Here is a 13,093-nt window from a genome sequence, read left to right on the forward strand (position 1 = left end):
GCCATATCCCATAGCTGCCAAGCAAAGAGCATGTGAGATGTGTTTATGCAATGAAAAGAGAATATTCTTCATCCTAGTGCAATAAACAGCTTTAATACTGGTTTCTGTCCCCCAGAGAAAGACGGAGTTACGGACCAGCAGCAGCTGAGGACACTCTCTTCCTGCAATAAATGTAGGATCACCTGGGGTACAAGACAACTGGGGGTACATTTTGATAGAAGACAAATGCTGACAGCCCAGCCTAGGCAAACACAGTGTACTGGGGCACCTCAGGGATTTATTCAGTGGCCTCATTTAGATCTCCAAATCAGACAACAGTGTCTCAGGTGACTGAGGCAGGATCTCAGAGGGATTAAGTTCTCAAGCTGAGACCTGCCCTTGTGTTTGTCTTTGCAAAGACCAACTGTGATGCTCAGGTGGCAGGGCGACAGCAGCACAGCAACTGAGCAGGGACACAAATTACAGCAGCAAAATTAAGTTTTTGCCTGTATAGCTCACTACAGCCCCTCTGAGCAACATAAGCAAAAGGGCAATTTTGCCAACATAACTATTTAAACAAGGGCTTTGGCTGGCACAAGCACACAGGCAGGCATAGACATCACCCACTGCCCTGCTCCCAGCTTGCAGAACCCAAGGGCACCCTGCCTCCTTGCTGCCAACCAGAGCTTGAGTTGGTTAAAATCACAGAAGAAATTTCTCCTTTTGGATGGTTGAGAAAAGCAAACTGACCAGTAAGTTCCTCTTTATTTCCCTCTCACCCAGCCCATCTTCCTCCTTCCCTTCCAGCTGGCACGGGGAGGGTACAAGGAGCCCTGGAGCTCCCCTTTACCAGCTCTTGGCTCTTCCTTGAAGGTAGCACAGGAAGACCGAGGATGAGTTTTTGACACTAATGCATGTACTTGGGCACTTCACAGAGAGGATGATGACCCCAGTCCCTCCCCAGCTGCAGGCACAGAGTTCTCCTCCCTGGTCACACTGAGGGACCAACCTGTACTTACAGGACCAGAAGGCTAACGAAAAGGAAGAGGAGCAGCCAAGTAACAACAGACAAGTTTGACAGAAGGTCCATTGTGTGTTCCAGTCTGCCCTAAGAGCACTCATCTATTGTGAAGCCTGGCCTTTAGCCACAGCCACACTCACATGACAGAGAAGGAGGAGTTGTCTTGTTTGCTTGGTTGCTCAAACTTTAACCCTTGGGCAGGTTTCTCCGTGGATTGGGATGTCTGTAAGATGCCCAGATCCAAATGTCTTCAGAAAGTGCTGAAAGGAGAGATTTCACAAGAGGAAAAGTTAGCAAAGGGTTTAAACAGCTTAACCCCTTTCTCCTGCCTCTTACCCAACAGCTATGAGCTTCACAGAGGGCTGCAGGGGAGCCCCAGCTGTTCCTACAGCAGCAGTGATGGTGAACCAGACCTGCTCCTCTTTACCCTGTGCAGTCTCACATTTGCTGGCTTCATCCCTTTATTGAGGGGTGTAACTGGGAGGGCCAAGGAACTGCTACTGTCCCCCGCTACCCAGCTCCTGGGGGTTTCTGGCTGTGCAGATGTACTTTCCCTTGTGCCTCCCCTTCCCATCCCCATTTATCTTTTCCTCCTGCACCTCCTACTTAGGGTCCAGGAGATAAGGGGCTGGAGGAGAAAGATCTGCCGGGAAGCACTTACCTAGGTTGAAAGGGGTCTTTTATCCTCAGGCAAAACCCTCTGGACCACAGACTCGGTGGGGATAGGATGTGGTCCTGTGGCGACACAACCTGTGCTCACACCTGAGCCGATGGGAGTTCTGCCAGTGTCTCATTGCATGGATTAGTGGCTTTGCTGACTTGTCTGCCTGTAGCTCAAGCCCCAAGAAGCCACCAGGGCAAGGACATGGGGCTCACAAGGAGGTCAGCCAGTGCCAATGCTCCCTAGCCATGGTGCTTAGCGGTGGATTCCCATTTCCCTTTTGCCCCAAACTCTGTTTGCTCTCAGGTGTGGGGTTGCACAACATGATTTCTGTTGTTTGACTGTAGGCAGCTCAGTGTCCTCCCGCAGACACACATGGGACCACCTGCTTTTTACCAGAGAACAGGATAAATGCCCTACATGTATGGGCAGACTATGCTGGTGGGCAGCTGTGGGGATGGGTCAGGACACGGTCTCCTTTGTTCCCATCACACTGGGAAGGGCCACAAGTCTCCTCCTCCATGCAGTCCAGCACGATCCTCTTCCCTGTTTCCCCTGAGCCCACCAGCAGACCCTCATGGATGAAGACAGATGACATGCAGCCAAGGACCCCATATACACATCACAGTCCCTTGCACCAGGCTTTGCTCTCCTGCCTTTGGCACTCTCAGCCTTGAAGAAACATAAGAGCACCGTTGTCTCCCCAGCTCCACAGATTTCAGCAAATCACAGTTGATAAGTAGTCTACCTCCCACCCAAAATTGCTACGACAACTCAGAGCTGCAGGTGGGGTGATCCTGAACACTCACTGTCACATACTTCAATACAAATTGACTGTATTAAAGTGGTGCTTTTACACTTCCACAGCCCTTTGGACCAAATGCTATGGTAGAGCATACACTTACAGAGGCTATTTTTTTTAACGTGTGTATCACTGAAATGGCACCCAGGAGGGATAAAGCAGAGGGGAAGGCTCTCCACATCATGTTTCCTGGCAACATTTAAATGGTTTTAGCATTGTGGGCAAGCAAACCACGCAACAGTGCTGCAGGTGAGGCTGCATTTTCTAAGACAAAGAGAGAAGATTGCCCAAGTTTGAGCTACACACCTCTCGTCTGCCCCAGGCAGGAAAAACATCTCATAGTACTGAAAGGGGGAATGACAAATACTCCCCACTGCCCTTGTGCAGCAGATGTGCTAAAACAAGTGAAAAATCACAGCAGCAGCAGCAGACTGGGTTGGTATCAGTGCTTCTCCTAATTTCACCTGTTTCACAAAATTGTTACTTCTTTCCCCCTCTCCCATTTCGGATAATAACTTTAATAGGAATTGTCTCCAAGAGAACTGTTAAACCCCATTGGTAAGAGTCACATCAGTGGCCTCTTAAATGTCCTGGGCTACAGGCACAGAGATGGTTTATAGGCCCCCTTCTGGTTCCAGGGTTAATGATCTGTATCAGTGGAGGGTCCAGAGTGGTCCAAAAGGAACCTCCTTTTCCAGGTCATGAGCAGACATGGCCTCAGCCCCTTTGACATCTCCCTTCTTACTGACACCAACACAGTGCCATTGCTTTCTGCATTAATAAGAAAACCCAAGGACTCTACAGAGGCTTGTGGGAGCCCTGGTGATATTCACAGTGCATAAAAAGACTATTCTTACACCATGGAGACAGGAGTGACTTAGTGTGACTGCTGCTTCCCCCCACAGCAAGGTCTCCTATAGTGGTCCTGGATACCATCATAGCCGTGACCCCACATGCCTCCCATGCTCAGCCACTGGCCACCACATGGCCCATTGCACCACAGTGACTCGGTGTGTTTGTTCTTGTCACACCACCCTGGCAACAACCCGGGTTCAATATTAACTCACATAATATTGACCAGTCCTTATCGCAGCGATGGCAGGGTGCTTGGCCTTCATGTGTTGGATACTTTCCCTGGGTTGGTGTTAATGTCATCAGCGCCCTTCCGCTGTGGCCAGCATGCTGCACTCCTCTGCACCAAGAGGGTATGGGTGGCCAAGCAAGGTAGATGTGTGGGGATTCAAAAGCTGATGGTCACCATGCTTAACACAAACAGAAGGGGAGTTGAGCTGTGGTATCTGGCCATAGTCACTGGTAGGGTCCTAACTGTGAAAATGAGACAACACATCTCAGAGCAACTGGGAAACAACCTCTAAATTGATGGGGAATAGAAGATGATGTTAAACCTCATGCAGAACTTCAAAGGAACCCCTTCTGCTTGTAAAAACTCCTAGAGAGACAGAGGTGCAAAAACTTAAACTACAGAGTTCTCACAAAGGAGAGGTGATTTTACCGCTGCCTGGTAGGAGGGAGTGAATGAAGCCAAGGGGAGAGGAGTCTTGCATGGACCACTGAGTGGAAGACCACCACTCTCAGGAGACACGTGCTCTGCTGCACCTCAGGCTTCTTTAGGTGCTGTATTGTAGACCCAAAGATTTTCCTTCCCTCCACACGCTGTGGAAAAACTCACCTAACATACGACAGCCTTCTAACAGACATAGCAAAATGTCAGCCTTGTTAAAAACCGGGCTTTTATTCACAGATTGTCCCATCTTTAACAATTCTCTTCTCATATTCCTCTTGTCCCACAAATGGGATAATGAGCTGTTTATTTCTGGCTCTTCCTTACAAACCTTGCTCTCAATGAGCCTCTTGAAAGGACTAAATAGGAAAGCACCAGATGTACGACTTCCTTGAAGAGCTCCAGCAGCCGAGGGATGACGGGGGGCTGGCACTGGTTTCTGCCTGCCCTCTCACTGAGCCCAAAACCACACAGTGCTTCATGCCTGGCTATTTCTGAGACCTCTGCAGAGCAAAAACACCACGTTGCTCCTTTCATCCAGCGAAGCTGCTGAATGCTCCTGAAGCGTCAACAGCTGAAACCCATCTCCCTTTCACTCCTCTATAATTTCCAAGCAAGGATGGAAAATGATAACCTCAGTCAGTGTGACAGCATAAAACCAAATCACATAAACACAGAGGGGGCAGTGCTGCGTGCACTCTCCATGCACTCGGACACCAGCTCTTCTGAGGACAGCCTCTCCTTTGCCAGCCTCACATCGTAGCAGAGAAGAACTCTGTCTTTTCAGGCCTCCCAGCTGGTAGCTCGGGCTCACTTGTAAAGCAGCCAGTTCTTTACAGAAAGTGAAGTGGCACTGACACATTTGCAATGACCTCAATTTCTGCCGAGCCACTTCCAAATCAGAAGTCAAGCCAGAGTAGAACAAAAGTCATGATGCAGCCCTGAAGACATCAGCTTTAAACACACAACATACAGCCCTTTCTATCATATGCACCTACCTCCAAGCCCACCCTATCTCATGGGTACACATGTTAAAGCCAGCCCAGTGGGTATAACCCATCTTAGAGCCAGGATCTCTGCTCAGCCAGCCCCAGCACTCAGAGCAGCATCACTGCACCAAGGCAGAGTTTGGTCCAACGCTGCTGTCTCCAGTGCCTGAGCTCTGGTTGATTTTTCCAGGCACACTCTGTGCATGGACTAAGGGCAGGGATGAATCTGTTTGGCTTGAGATTCCTTCAGCTTTGTGCATACCCCATCAGAAGGTGCTGGATGCAAACTATCCCAAGTATGCTTCAAACTTAAACAGAGGAAGTTTAGATTAGATATAAGGAAGAAGATCTTTACAGTGAGGGTGGTGAGGCACTGGAATGGGTTGCCCAAGGAAGTTGTAAATGCTCCATCCCTGGCAGTGTTCAAGGCCAGGCTGGACGGAGTCTTGGGCAACATGGTCTAGTGTGAGGTGTCCCTGCCCATGGCAGGGGGTTGGAACTAGATGATCTTATGGTCCTTTCCAACCCAAACCATTCTATGATTCTATGATTCTGTGCTCAGGCACAGCCCATCCCAAGAATCCAAGCAGGTATGGCTGGAAGCTTCTCACTTAACCTCAGCAGGAGGATTTTTCAATCCACCTCCTGGTGATTTTTCTCACTCAATCCACCAGGAGGATTTTTCTATAGGAACTAAAGTCAGGCGTGTGGCTGGTGGGATTAACCCTTACTTGCTTCATGAAACAGGCTTCATTGAAAATCAGTATCTTTTTCTCACCCTTTAATTTCTTCTGTGGTCCAGAGGCAGCTGTGGATCAATAAAAGTGTTTTCATTGATCACCCTGGATGGTTTTTGCTGGATGGAAGATTGAAATGCTGAATCCTGTTTCTGCCAGTCCTTTCTATAGTGGGGAGTAAAACACTTGCTAATTTCCATCAGGTTACATGTGGTTTAATTCCAGAGGATACAGTCTCCCAGCAGATTAAGTCATAATCTTATAAATCAATCCAGAAATTTCCCCTGCTTCATCCCGATTTCTCCATAGTCCAGCTTCTCCAATGACTCCAACTGCCCTGCTCGGCCCCTGCCTCTCACTTCTGGGGTGCTTATACCCATGAGATGTACTTGTACCTACCTAAAAAATAACACAAAATTATATATAAAAAAATATAAAACTTTGTGCTTACAAGTTGGGTCTTGTACCGTTGGAATTAAGACTCTAATTAGGTCAGTCATGTTCCCTTGGTAGGGTAAGAATCATAGTGCTGGAAAACAGACAATTTAGACCCAAAAATAACTCATCCCACTGTTTTGTAAGAAAGATGTGTTTCTTTTGCCCTGCACTGAGGACATTTGCAATTGAGGCCACTTGGGCACAACCATTCACACAAACTGTGACTTGGTCCCACAGGCAAAACTGGCCTGTGCCTCTATTTCCTTCTACCAAAGGAGGGATATTAATCCTTCACAATTCAGGCCTGCAGTGAGGTTACCTGAGTTTGTAAGGCATTTTATCACCCTGGGCATGAGGCCCCAGGCTATATTACACATGTTGTTTTCCGGACTTGCCTTTTAGCCTTATTTGCACTGTCTGTTCAGTGCATAAAGGGCAAGCATTTGCATGAACTCAGATTATCAAGGGTCAGGGTGCAAAGCAAGCCTGTGGCTTCACCATTGTGTGGACTGTTGCTTTTCTAGGGGGTGTGTCCCAATAAGAACTGCACACAGGTGCACTGAATGCCCTGGAAATTGAACAATGCAGGGAAGTACCTTTGAATGACATCGTGGCTGTTGGTTGCTTCATCCTCTGAGGTGTTACTGTCACTGTAATGCATCAATAGTTTGCGGTTTGCTCATTCCTCCATATATAGGTGCAGATTTTTTGATACTGCAAATGACTTCACCAGATTCAGGGCTGCTGAGGAATCTGCCTTGTGAAACCTCATTGAATGACTTCACACATCAGGCTCTTCTGATTTAGGATTATCCTAACTCATTTACAACCAGTAATGAACATGCCACTTGCCTACTTAATGAAGGTCTCTACCAGTGGCCATATTGCCTTGGCTTAGAGGGACATGCCCTGCATTTCCAAGGAAACAAGGCAGCAAAAGGACTCCTGTTGTTGGGGCTCAGTGGAAGTGAACAAAACCCCAAGAAAAACATGTGTTCAGCTCAAGTTCTTTTTGATTTTGTGGGAAATGCAAGTTTCAAATGAAAGTAATTGGTGAGGCAAGAGGAGGAGAGGAAAAAACGAACAAGAGGCAGGCTTAGAAAGAAAAAAGCAAAAAGAAAAATAAGTAACCTTGGAGCAAAAATGCAGAGGGAAGAAGAAACAAATGAGACAAATAGGAGTAAAAGGATCAGTAATGAAAGACCAAATTACTTGGTTCAGTCAAGCCATTGCTTGTACTGTTTTGGGCAGGGCGAGAAGCCAATCTCTGTGTTTTTTTCTGGTATTGTTTAGGCTACAAATGCCGTGGCAGACTTCCCATCCACTCCCGTGTTTATGGCCGTGCTCCAATCCTAACCACAATAACACGTGTGGAGGAAACACGTCCTGAGAAAAGTAAGTGCTGGAAGTGGGAGGATGATGAACTTTGGAACAGGATGACTTCAAAAAAGCACTTCTGCATCTTCTGGCAGTTGTGCAGGATAACGTCTCATTCACAAAATGCTGCAGTGTGAGGATTTTCATCTTCAAAATGGGTATGTTGATACCTCTGGGTTATTACAAGTTACCAGCCGCAGAGGACTGCCTGTATTTATACAGCACTGCATTATTTATAATATCCCTTTCAGGAGCAGAATATGAGTTCTTTCCTTAACAGTTTGACTTTTTCCTCCCTCCCCCCCCCCCAACTCTCCCATGTGGAAAACATTGATTTCTCCCCCCCCCATTTCTCCCACCACAGCTGTAGCCAACCTGACTGGGTTTAGTTTACTTCCCTGGGTCAGATGCTCACCTGGTGAAAAGCCCCATCAACCAACCTGGAATAAAAGAGCTGCCCTGAGTTCCACCAGCTGTCCTGGTGGGTCCTGTCTCCCCAGCATCAGCATCTTTGCGGGAATTGATCAACAGCTGCTACAACTCTGCAGGGGAGGACAAATATTACTTGTGAGGGGATGAGAGTGTACAGAACTGTGGTCCCATGGGTTTGCACTTCTGAATGGGTTTTGACTCTCCTGTATTCAGGATCTAGAAGAAGCTTCTCTCTGCAAAATAACAAAATATTTAAGGCTGATCAAATTTAGGGTGGGAACTATGAGAGTCAGTTTAGCTGCAAAGCAGCAGGAGTTATAAGATTTTACAGTCCAGAACAAACAGTGAGGAATTTCAGTGTGTGTTACGTTTTCACTGTCCTGAGCTGTTAACTCATCAGCATGCTGGCAAGGCACCCAGAAACTTCTTCAAGACAAAAATAACAGAAGAGGCTGGGAAATATTTTCTTTTCCCCCAAAATAAATGTACCAAGGACACACATGTTTCCAAAAGGGTTCTTTTAATTAGAAGCAAGTTTGCAAAAGAAGAAGTAACTTTCTCATATAAAATAGTGGAGTGGTGAAGGTGAGGCTAACAAGAGGTGTGGAACAAAAATCCAGGGCAAGTCCCCAAGGAGACACTGAATTAAAAGCAACGATCCGATAACCGTAGTACACTGAAGGGTAACTCAAACACAGCTGTGTAAGGTGGTCCTACCCCTAAACTGACAGCAGATACCAAATCAGAGGACGGACTCCATCCCAAGAGTGGCAAAGTGACCAGCTACAAACTCACCATAACACGGTGTCCTTGCACCTTTCTGCTACCCAAGAGCTCCCACCACACTGTGACAGGTCCCAGCACTGCCCAGGAGCACAACGACATCGAAGGGGAAGCACCGGTGGCGCTTCCTAGCTGCCCCTCCTGCAGAATGCCACCACATGGTAGCAGAAAGGTGTCATTCCTGGATCTCCAGAATAGGACATAAATGGGAAAACACTCCAATATAAAGCTCTGTAACCCCATTCCAGTCTCTACGTCCAGCGATTCAAGCCCCAAGAAAGTGCACAGTGATCAAACAGCATCAAAATAATGAATTTTCTGCCAAGTCTTGAGACCCTAAGGCTATTTAAAATGGGGAAGTGGCAGCTTTGAGAAGATAGAATTCTGAGTCAGAGGCTAAATCTCAAGTCCCAGTGGTATCTTGTTCAAACAGATCTCACCTGTCCCATGCGTTATGTGTGTGCTTATCGGTTGTGGCTCTCTTCTACCAGGAGCAGCAAACTTTACACCTTCACAAAGTACAAAGCCAACTTTGTCTGGGAGGGCTAGGGGTGGAGATGTGGAGGAGAAGGGATACGGAAGTACAAAGAACTGAAGGGACTTGTCAGGTGGAGCCATTTAATGCCCATGCCCAGCCCAACATGTTCAATCTTGGGGTGAATGTGCTCTTAATTAGAGGGTGGTTTTCCATAAGGAGGTTTCAATGGTTACTGTACAACCACATGGTCATGCATGTGGCTTTGTGTAAACACCACTGCAACATACCTCTCCCCATGAGACCTCTAGTATTGCCATGATGACGTATGGACTCCAAACGTGCCAGCAAACCCCTATAAAAAAACCCTAAGAAATAGGATTGAACTAACAGGAACTCCAGGCTGAATGAAGCTGTTTGCAGCACAACCTGCCCATCCAGAACTGCTCTGTTTTGGCTTTTCCTCTCCAAATACAACCCCTCATTGTATGTGCCCTCCCGACTGCTATTGACAAAGGAGATCACTAAAGATAGGTCTAGGGATCATATTCAGTCTTAAATGTCACATGTTTCTAGGACTTCAAGATTTCCAGTGGCCCTGCTAAGGGTTATCTTTCTTGTGGGATATTTTTGGGGTTTAGTTTTTGACATTTCCCGTTAAATTCCTTTTCCAGAAGGATTTTTCAGAAACAAGTTGCCCTGCTTGATCTGAAAACAGCAAGTGGGAAGAAGACACCAGTGCTCTGTATGTCTAAACAGCCATCTCTCCTCCTTTTTTGGAGAGCAGACTGGATAATCTTTGGATGATCCAATGGATTTCTTGAGGGAAGCAATGACAAGGATAATAAATGTATCCCTGTGTCAAGACAGACTTGGACATTTATTCTAAACAATCGCTGCAGCAGCTTCTGGCAGAGACCTGGGTATAAACAGGAAAAATGAGATCTTGGCCCATCTGAAAAGCATCACTGGCTTTAATGCTCAAAATGAAGAGGGGAAAAAAAATCCTTCTGGGTAATGGATTAGTTTCTTTTTCTGTATGTTTTTTCCCCCCTTCTCTCCAGTAATGCCAACTGCTTCCAAAAGTGGGATCACTGGTTGTGATGTGATTCCTTTAGCAAACACTGATGAAACCCTTTGTTTGCTCTGGGCTCTCCCTTTTCCATGCCTTCCCCACGAAGAGGTTTCACAGAGGTGATTCCCAGGGTGGGGAAAAAGAGACTTTCAATGATGAAAGTAAAACAGTGCCCTCTCCTGTCCCTGCTCACCGCTGCCACTTGCACCTGAGCAGCACTGGTTGTGCACCAAAATTGGAGGATTACAGATGGGAATGGAAAATATTCCACCCAAAGGTGTGGGCTATAGAGAGGAGTATGTGTCATACTGGCTTTTGAGGGATAAAAATGCTCCACTTAGAGTGGGCTGGAACAGTACAGCTCCTTCACTCACATCTCTTTTGCACATGATTTATGATAGGTACAACCTGAGGTTTAGTGCTGTTGGGAATGACGGGACCATTGCTGATGGTGGTAGCTGGTGTCATCTCGGCCCTGGGAAGGGGGTGGACACTTGGGCACATTTTTCCTGCAGGAAATTGGATATTTCCATGGCTATTGCATGAAAAATGAGCTCCTATTAAACCCACCAGCAAAAGACCCCAAAAATCACGGCAAAGTAAATAAACAAATGAATACAAACAAAATAACCTAAGAAGGTGTTTTAAATATAAGCCTTCATTTTTCAAGACTGTTCTAAACAAGAAGACAGGAACAGAAGTGGATTTGATGGGTGAAGTTATTGTAACATGACAACTAATGTTTAAAAGGCATATTTCAAGGCCGTGATTCCCAAAGATTACAGCTATGAAACAGAGCTTTCTTGCTAACTGATGGAGTGCTTCCTTCCAGATAGAACAATTTACCTGATATCTGAGGTAAATAAAATCTACCCATTGATCATATTTCCTAAGTACAGCACATTAACAAGAAGGTACAGGCATCATGCATGTAGCTATACAGGATCCTGGGCAGCAGAACACACATCCTATGCTCATCTTAGGGACGAGCAGGGCAATGCACTTCCATGCTCTGCAACTGCTTAAGTAAAATAAATCTACTCTGGACTGGATTGGAACAGAAATACTTTTGCTAGCATCAACAGGTCCTAAAGGAATCACACCTAACCTATTATTTTGGCAGCAGCCAGAAGAAAAGGACCATAGAGCCAGCTCAGCAAGCTCAGGCTTTTGAGCAGCAGATGGTTCTGAGAAAAAAAGGAACAGTCTCTTCTCCTTGCTTTGTATAAATCGTGCTGCTCCCCACGCTATCATTCAGTGGAGCAGTGGCCACAAAGTCTATTTCCTTTATTCCCATTGTTTTCATGCTTTTTTTACTCAATGAGGTACCAGATCAGCCCCAGGGAGTAACTGCACCTTACACTGATACAGATCTGGCAATATTCAGGAGATACAGAGCTACTCACACTATGCTTTTCCTTGGAACAAACTGTTCAGTGTTCCATCTACTTCCTACTAATCTATATCCCTAAGCCCTTAGTGGTCCTTGAAGAGCTCCACCTGTAGCACCACCTCTCATACCTGTTGGATAAGCGCCACTAAAACTCCAACAACAATTGCATTGCTATGTCACATGTATATAAAACAAGGTGTTTGAAATACGTAATCTGATGCAGGAAATAACAAAAGAGAAAGAAAACAAATCAATCATGTAGATGATTTTCTCTAAGAAACAAAAAACTCAGACTGCAAACAAATTTTGGCAGCTCAATAATTAAAGCAAAGTCCATATGGCTTAAGAGAACAGTCAAAGTGCACAGAAGGCAGTGGGGGTTTTGCTTGCTTTGCGTTCCTCTTCACAGTAAGCTCAAAGTCATCCTCTTTAGAGCCCCTTCTCCATCCCACACACATCCTATCCAGGTGCAGAGAGGGGGATGGCTCACAGGGTTTTGGCTTAAGCCCATGTCTTTGTATATCCCTTGCCATCTAAGGAGCTGTGTGGGGATCATTATCCCAAACTCAAAAGCCCTTAAACACACCCACTGGAGTTTTTGGTTTTGAACTTTTTCTTTCTGGAGCCTTTGGAGAGGAACAGCAATCCAGTGCCAAAGCTATCCAGAATCTGTATGCACCAAGAGCAGCAGTGCTCAGAGGCAGTGCCAAGGAGGAAAAGCAGTTCTGAGATCATCTGCCCTGTCCAAGAGGCACTGAAAGGTGACAGCAAGGCTGAGCTTGCCCTTGGACCTCAACTGTTCGGGTGAGATGCCACCAGGCTACTTCTAACCAGCCCCTGAGGGCAGGAACAGGCAGCACTGTAATAATCAACACCAGGTTGGTTTCAACAACCTGCCTTGAAGACACCAGCACCCAGTGCCACAGCTGTCCCACATCCCTCCAGAGAGGCCAGGAACAATTTTCAATAGCAGCAGTGCCCACATGTCCCCTGATGGGATGTCAGGAAGCAGCAGGATACCAATTGTCCTGGCTGACCTACATCCACCTGGGAGGAAATGCCAGATGCTGGAGTAGCAAGGACATGCCTACTTCCAAATTCACCTTTCAAACTCTAGTGGTTAAAAAGTCTGGTGATCCAGAGCTCTCACTGGGTCCAAGGGCTGGACTTGGATTCTTTAAACTCCTGACAACTTCCTTGCAAATAAACAACTTGCTGCAAAATGTGACAGACTCAGGAAAAGGATAGAAAAGAAGAAAACAAAAAGTGACTTACACAAAAGGATGGAAAATAAACTAAAAATCCTCTCTCTTCTTTCCAAAGGCTATAGCTTCAAGGGCACAAAGCAGACTGTAAACGTGTACAAGGTAATTCATGACCCTAACGCTTGCAGAACCTGGTTAGCTGTA

At 46.4% G+C, this 13,093-nt stretch overlaps 1 protein-coding gene across 1 annotated transcript in view; it reads right to left on the reverse strand.

Moving 5' to 3' along the window:
• The window catches only part of LOC104409143 (cytochrome P450 3A24-like), an 11,395-nt gene extending 10,326 nt beyond the window's left edge, over nucleotides 1–1,069 (reverse strand). The window contains exons 1-2 of the mRNA XM_010018937.1: nucleotides 999–1,069; nucleotides 1–14 (exon numbers count right to left, since the gene is read on the reverse strand). The exon at nucleotides 1–14 is cut by the window's left edge and continues 95 nt beyond it. Of these exons, the coding sequence (XP_010017239.1) occupies nucleotides 1–14; nucleotides 999–1,069 (85 nt within the window). The remainder of the gene's footprint in view (nucleotides 15–998) is intronic.
• Between the last annotated feature and the right edge of the window lie 12,024 nt (nucleotides 1,070–13,093).

The sequence above is a fragment of the Nestor notabilis genome, unplaced genomic scaffold (genome assembly GCF_000696875.1).
Source record: "Nestor notabilis isolate BGI_N333 unplaced genomic scaffold, ASM69687v1 scaffold3057, whole genome shotgun sequence".
Taxonomy (NCBI): Eukaryota; Metazoa; Chordata; class Aves; order Psittaciformes; family Psittacidae; genus Nestor; species Nestor notabilis.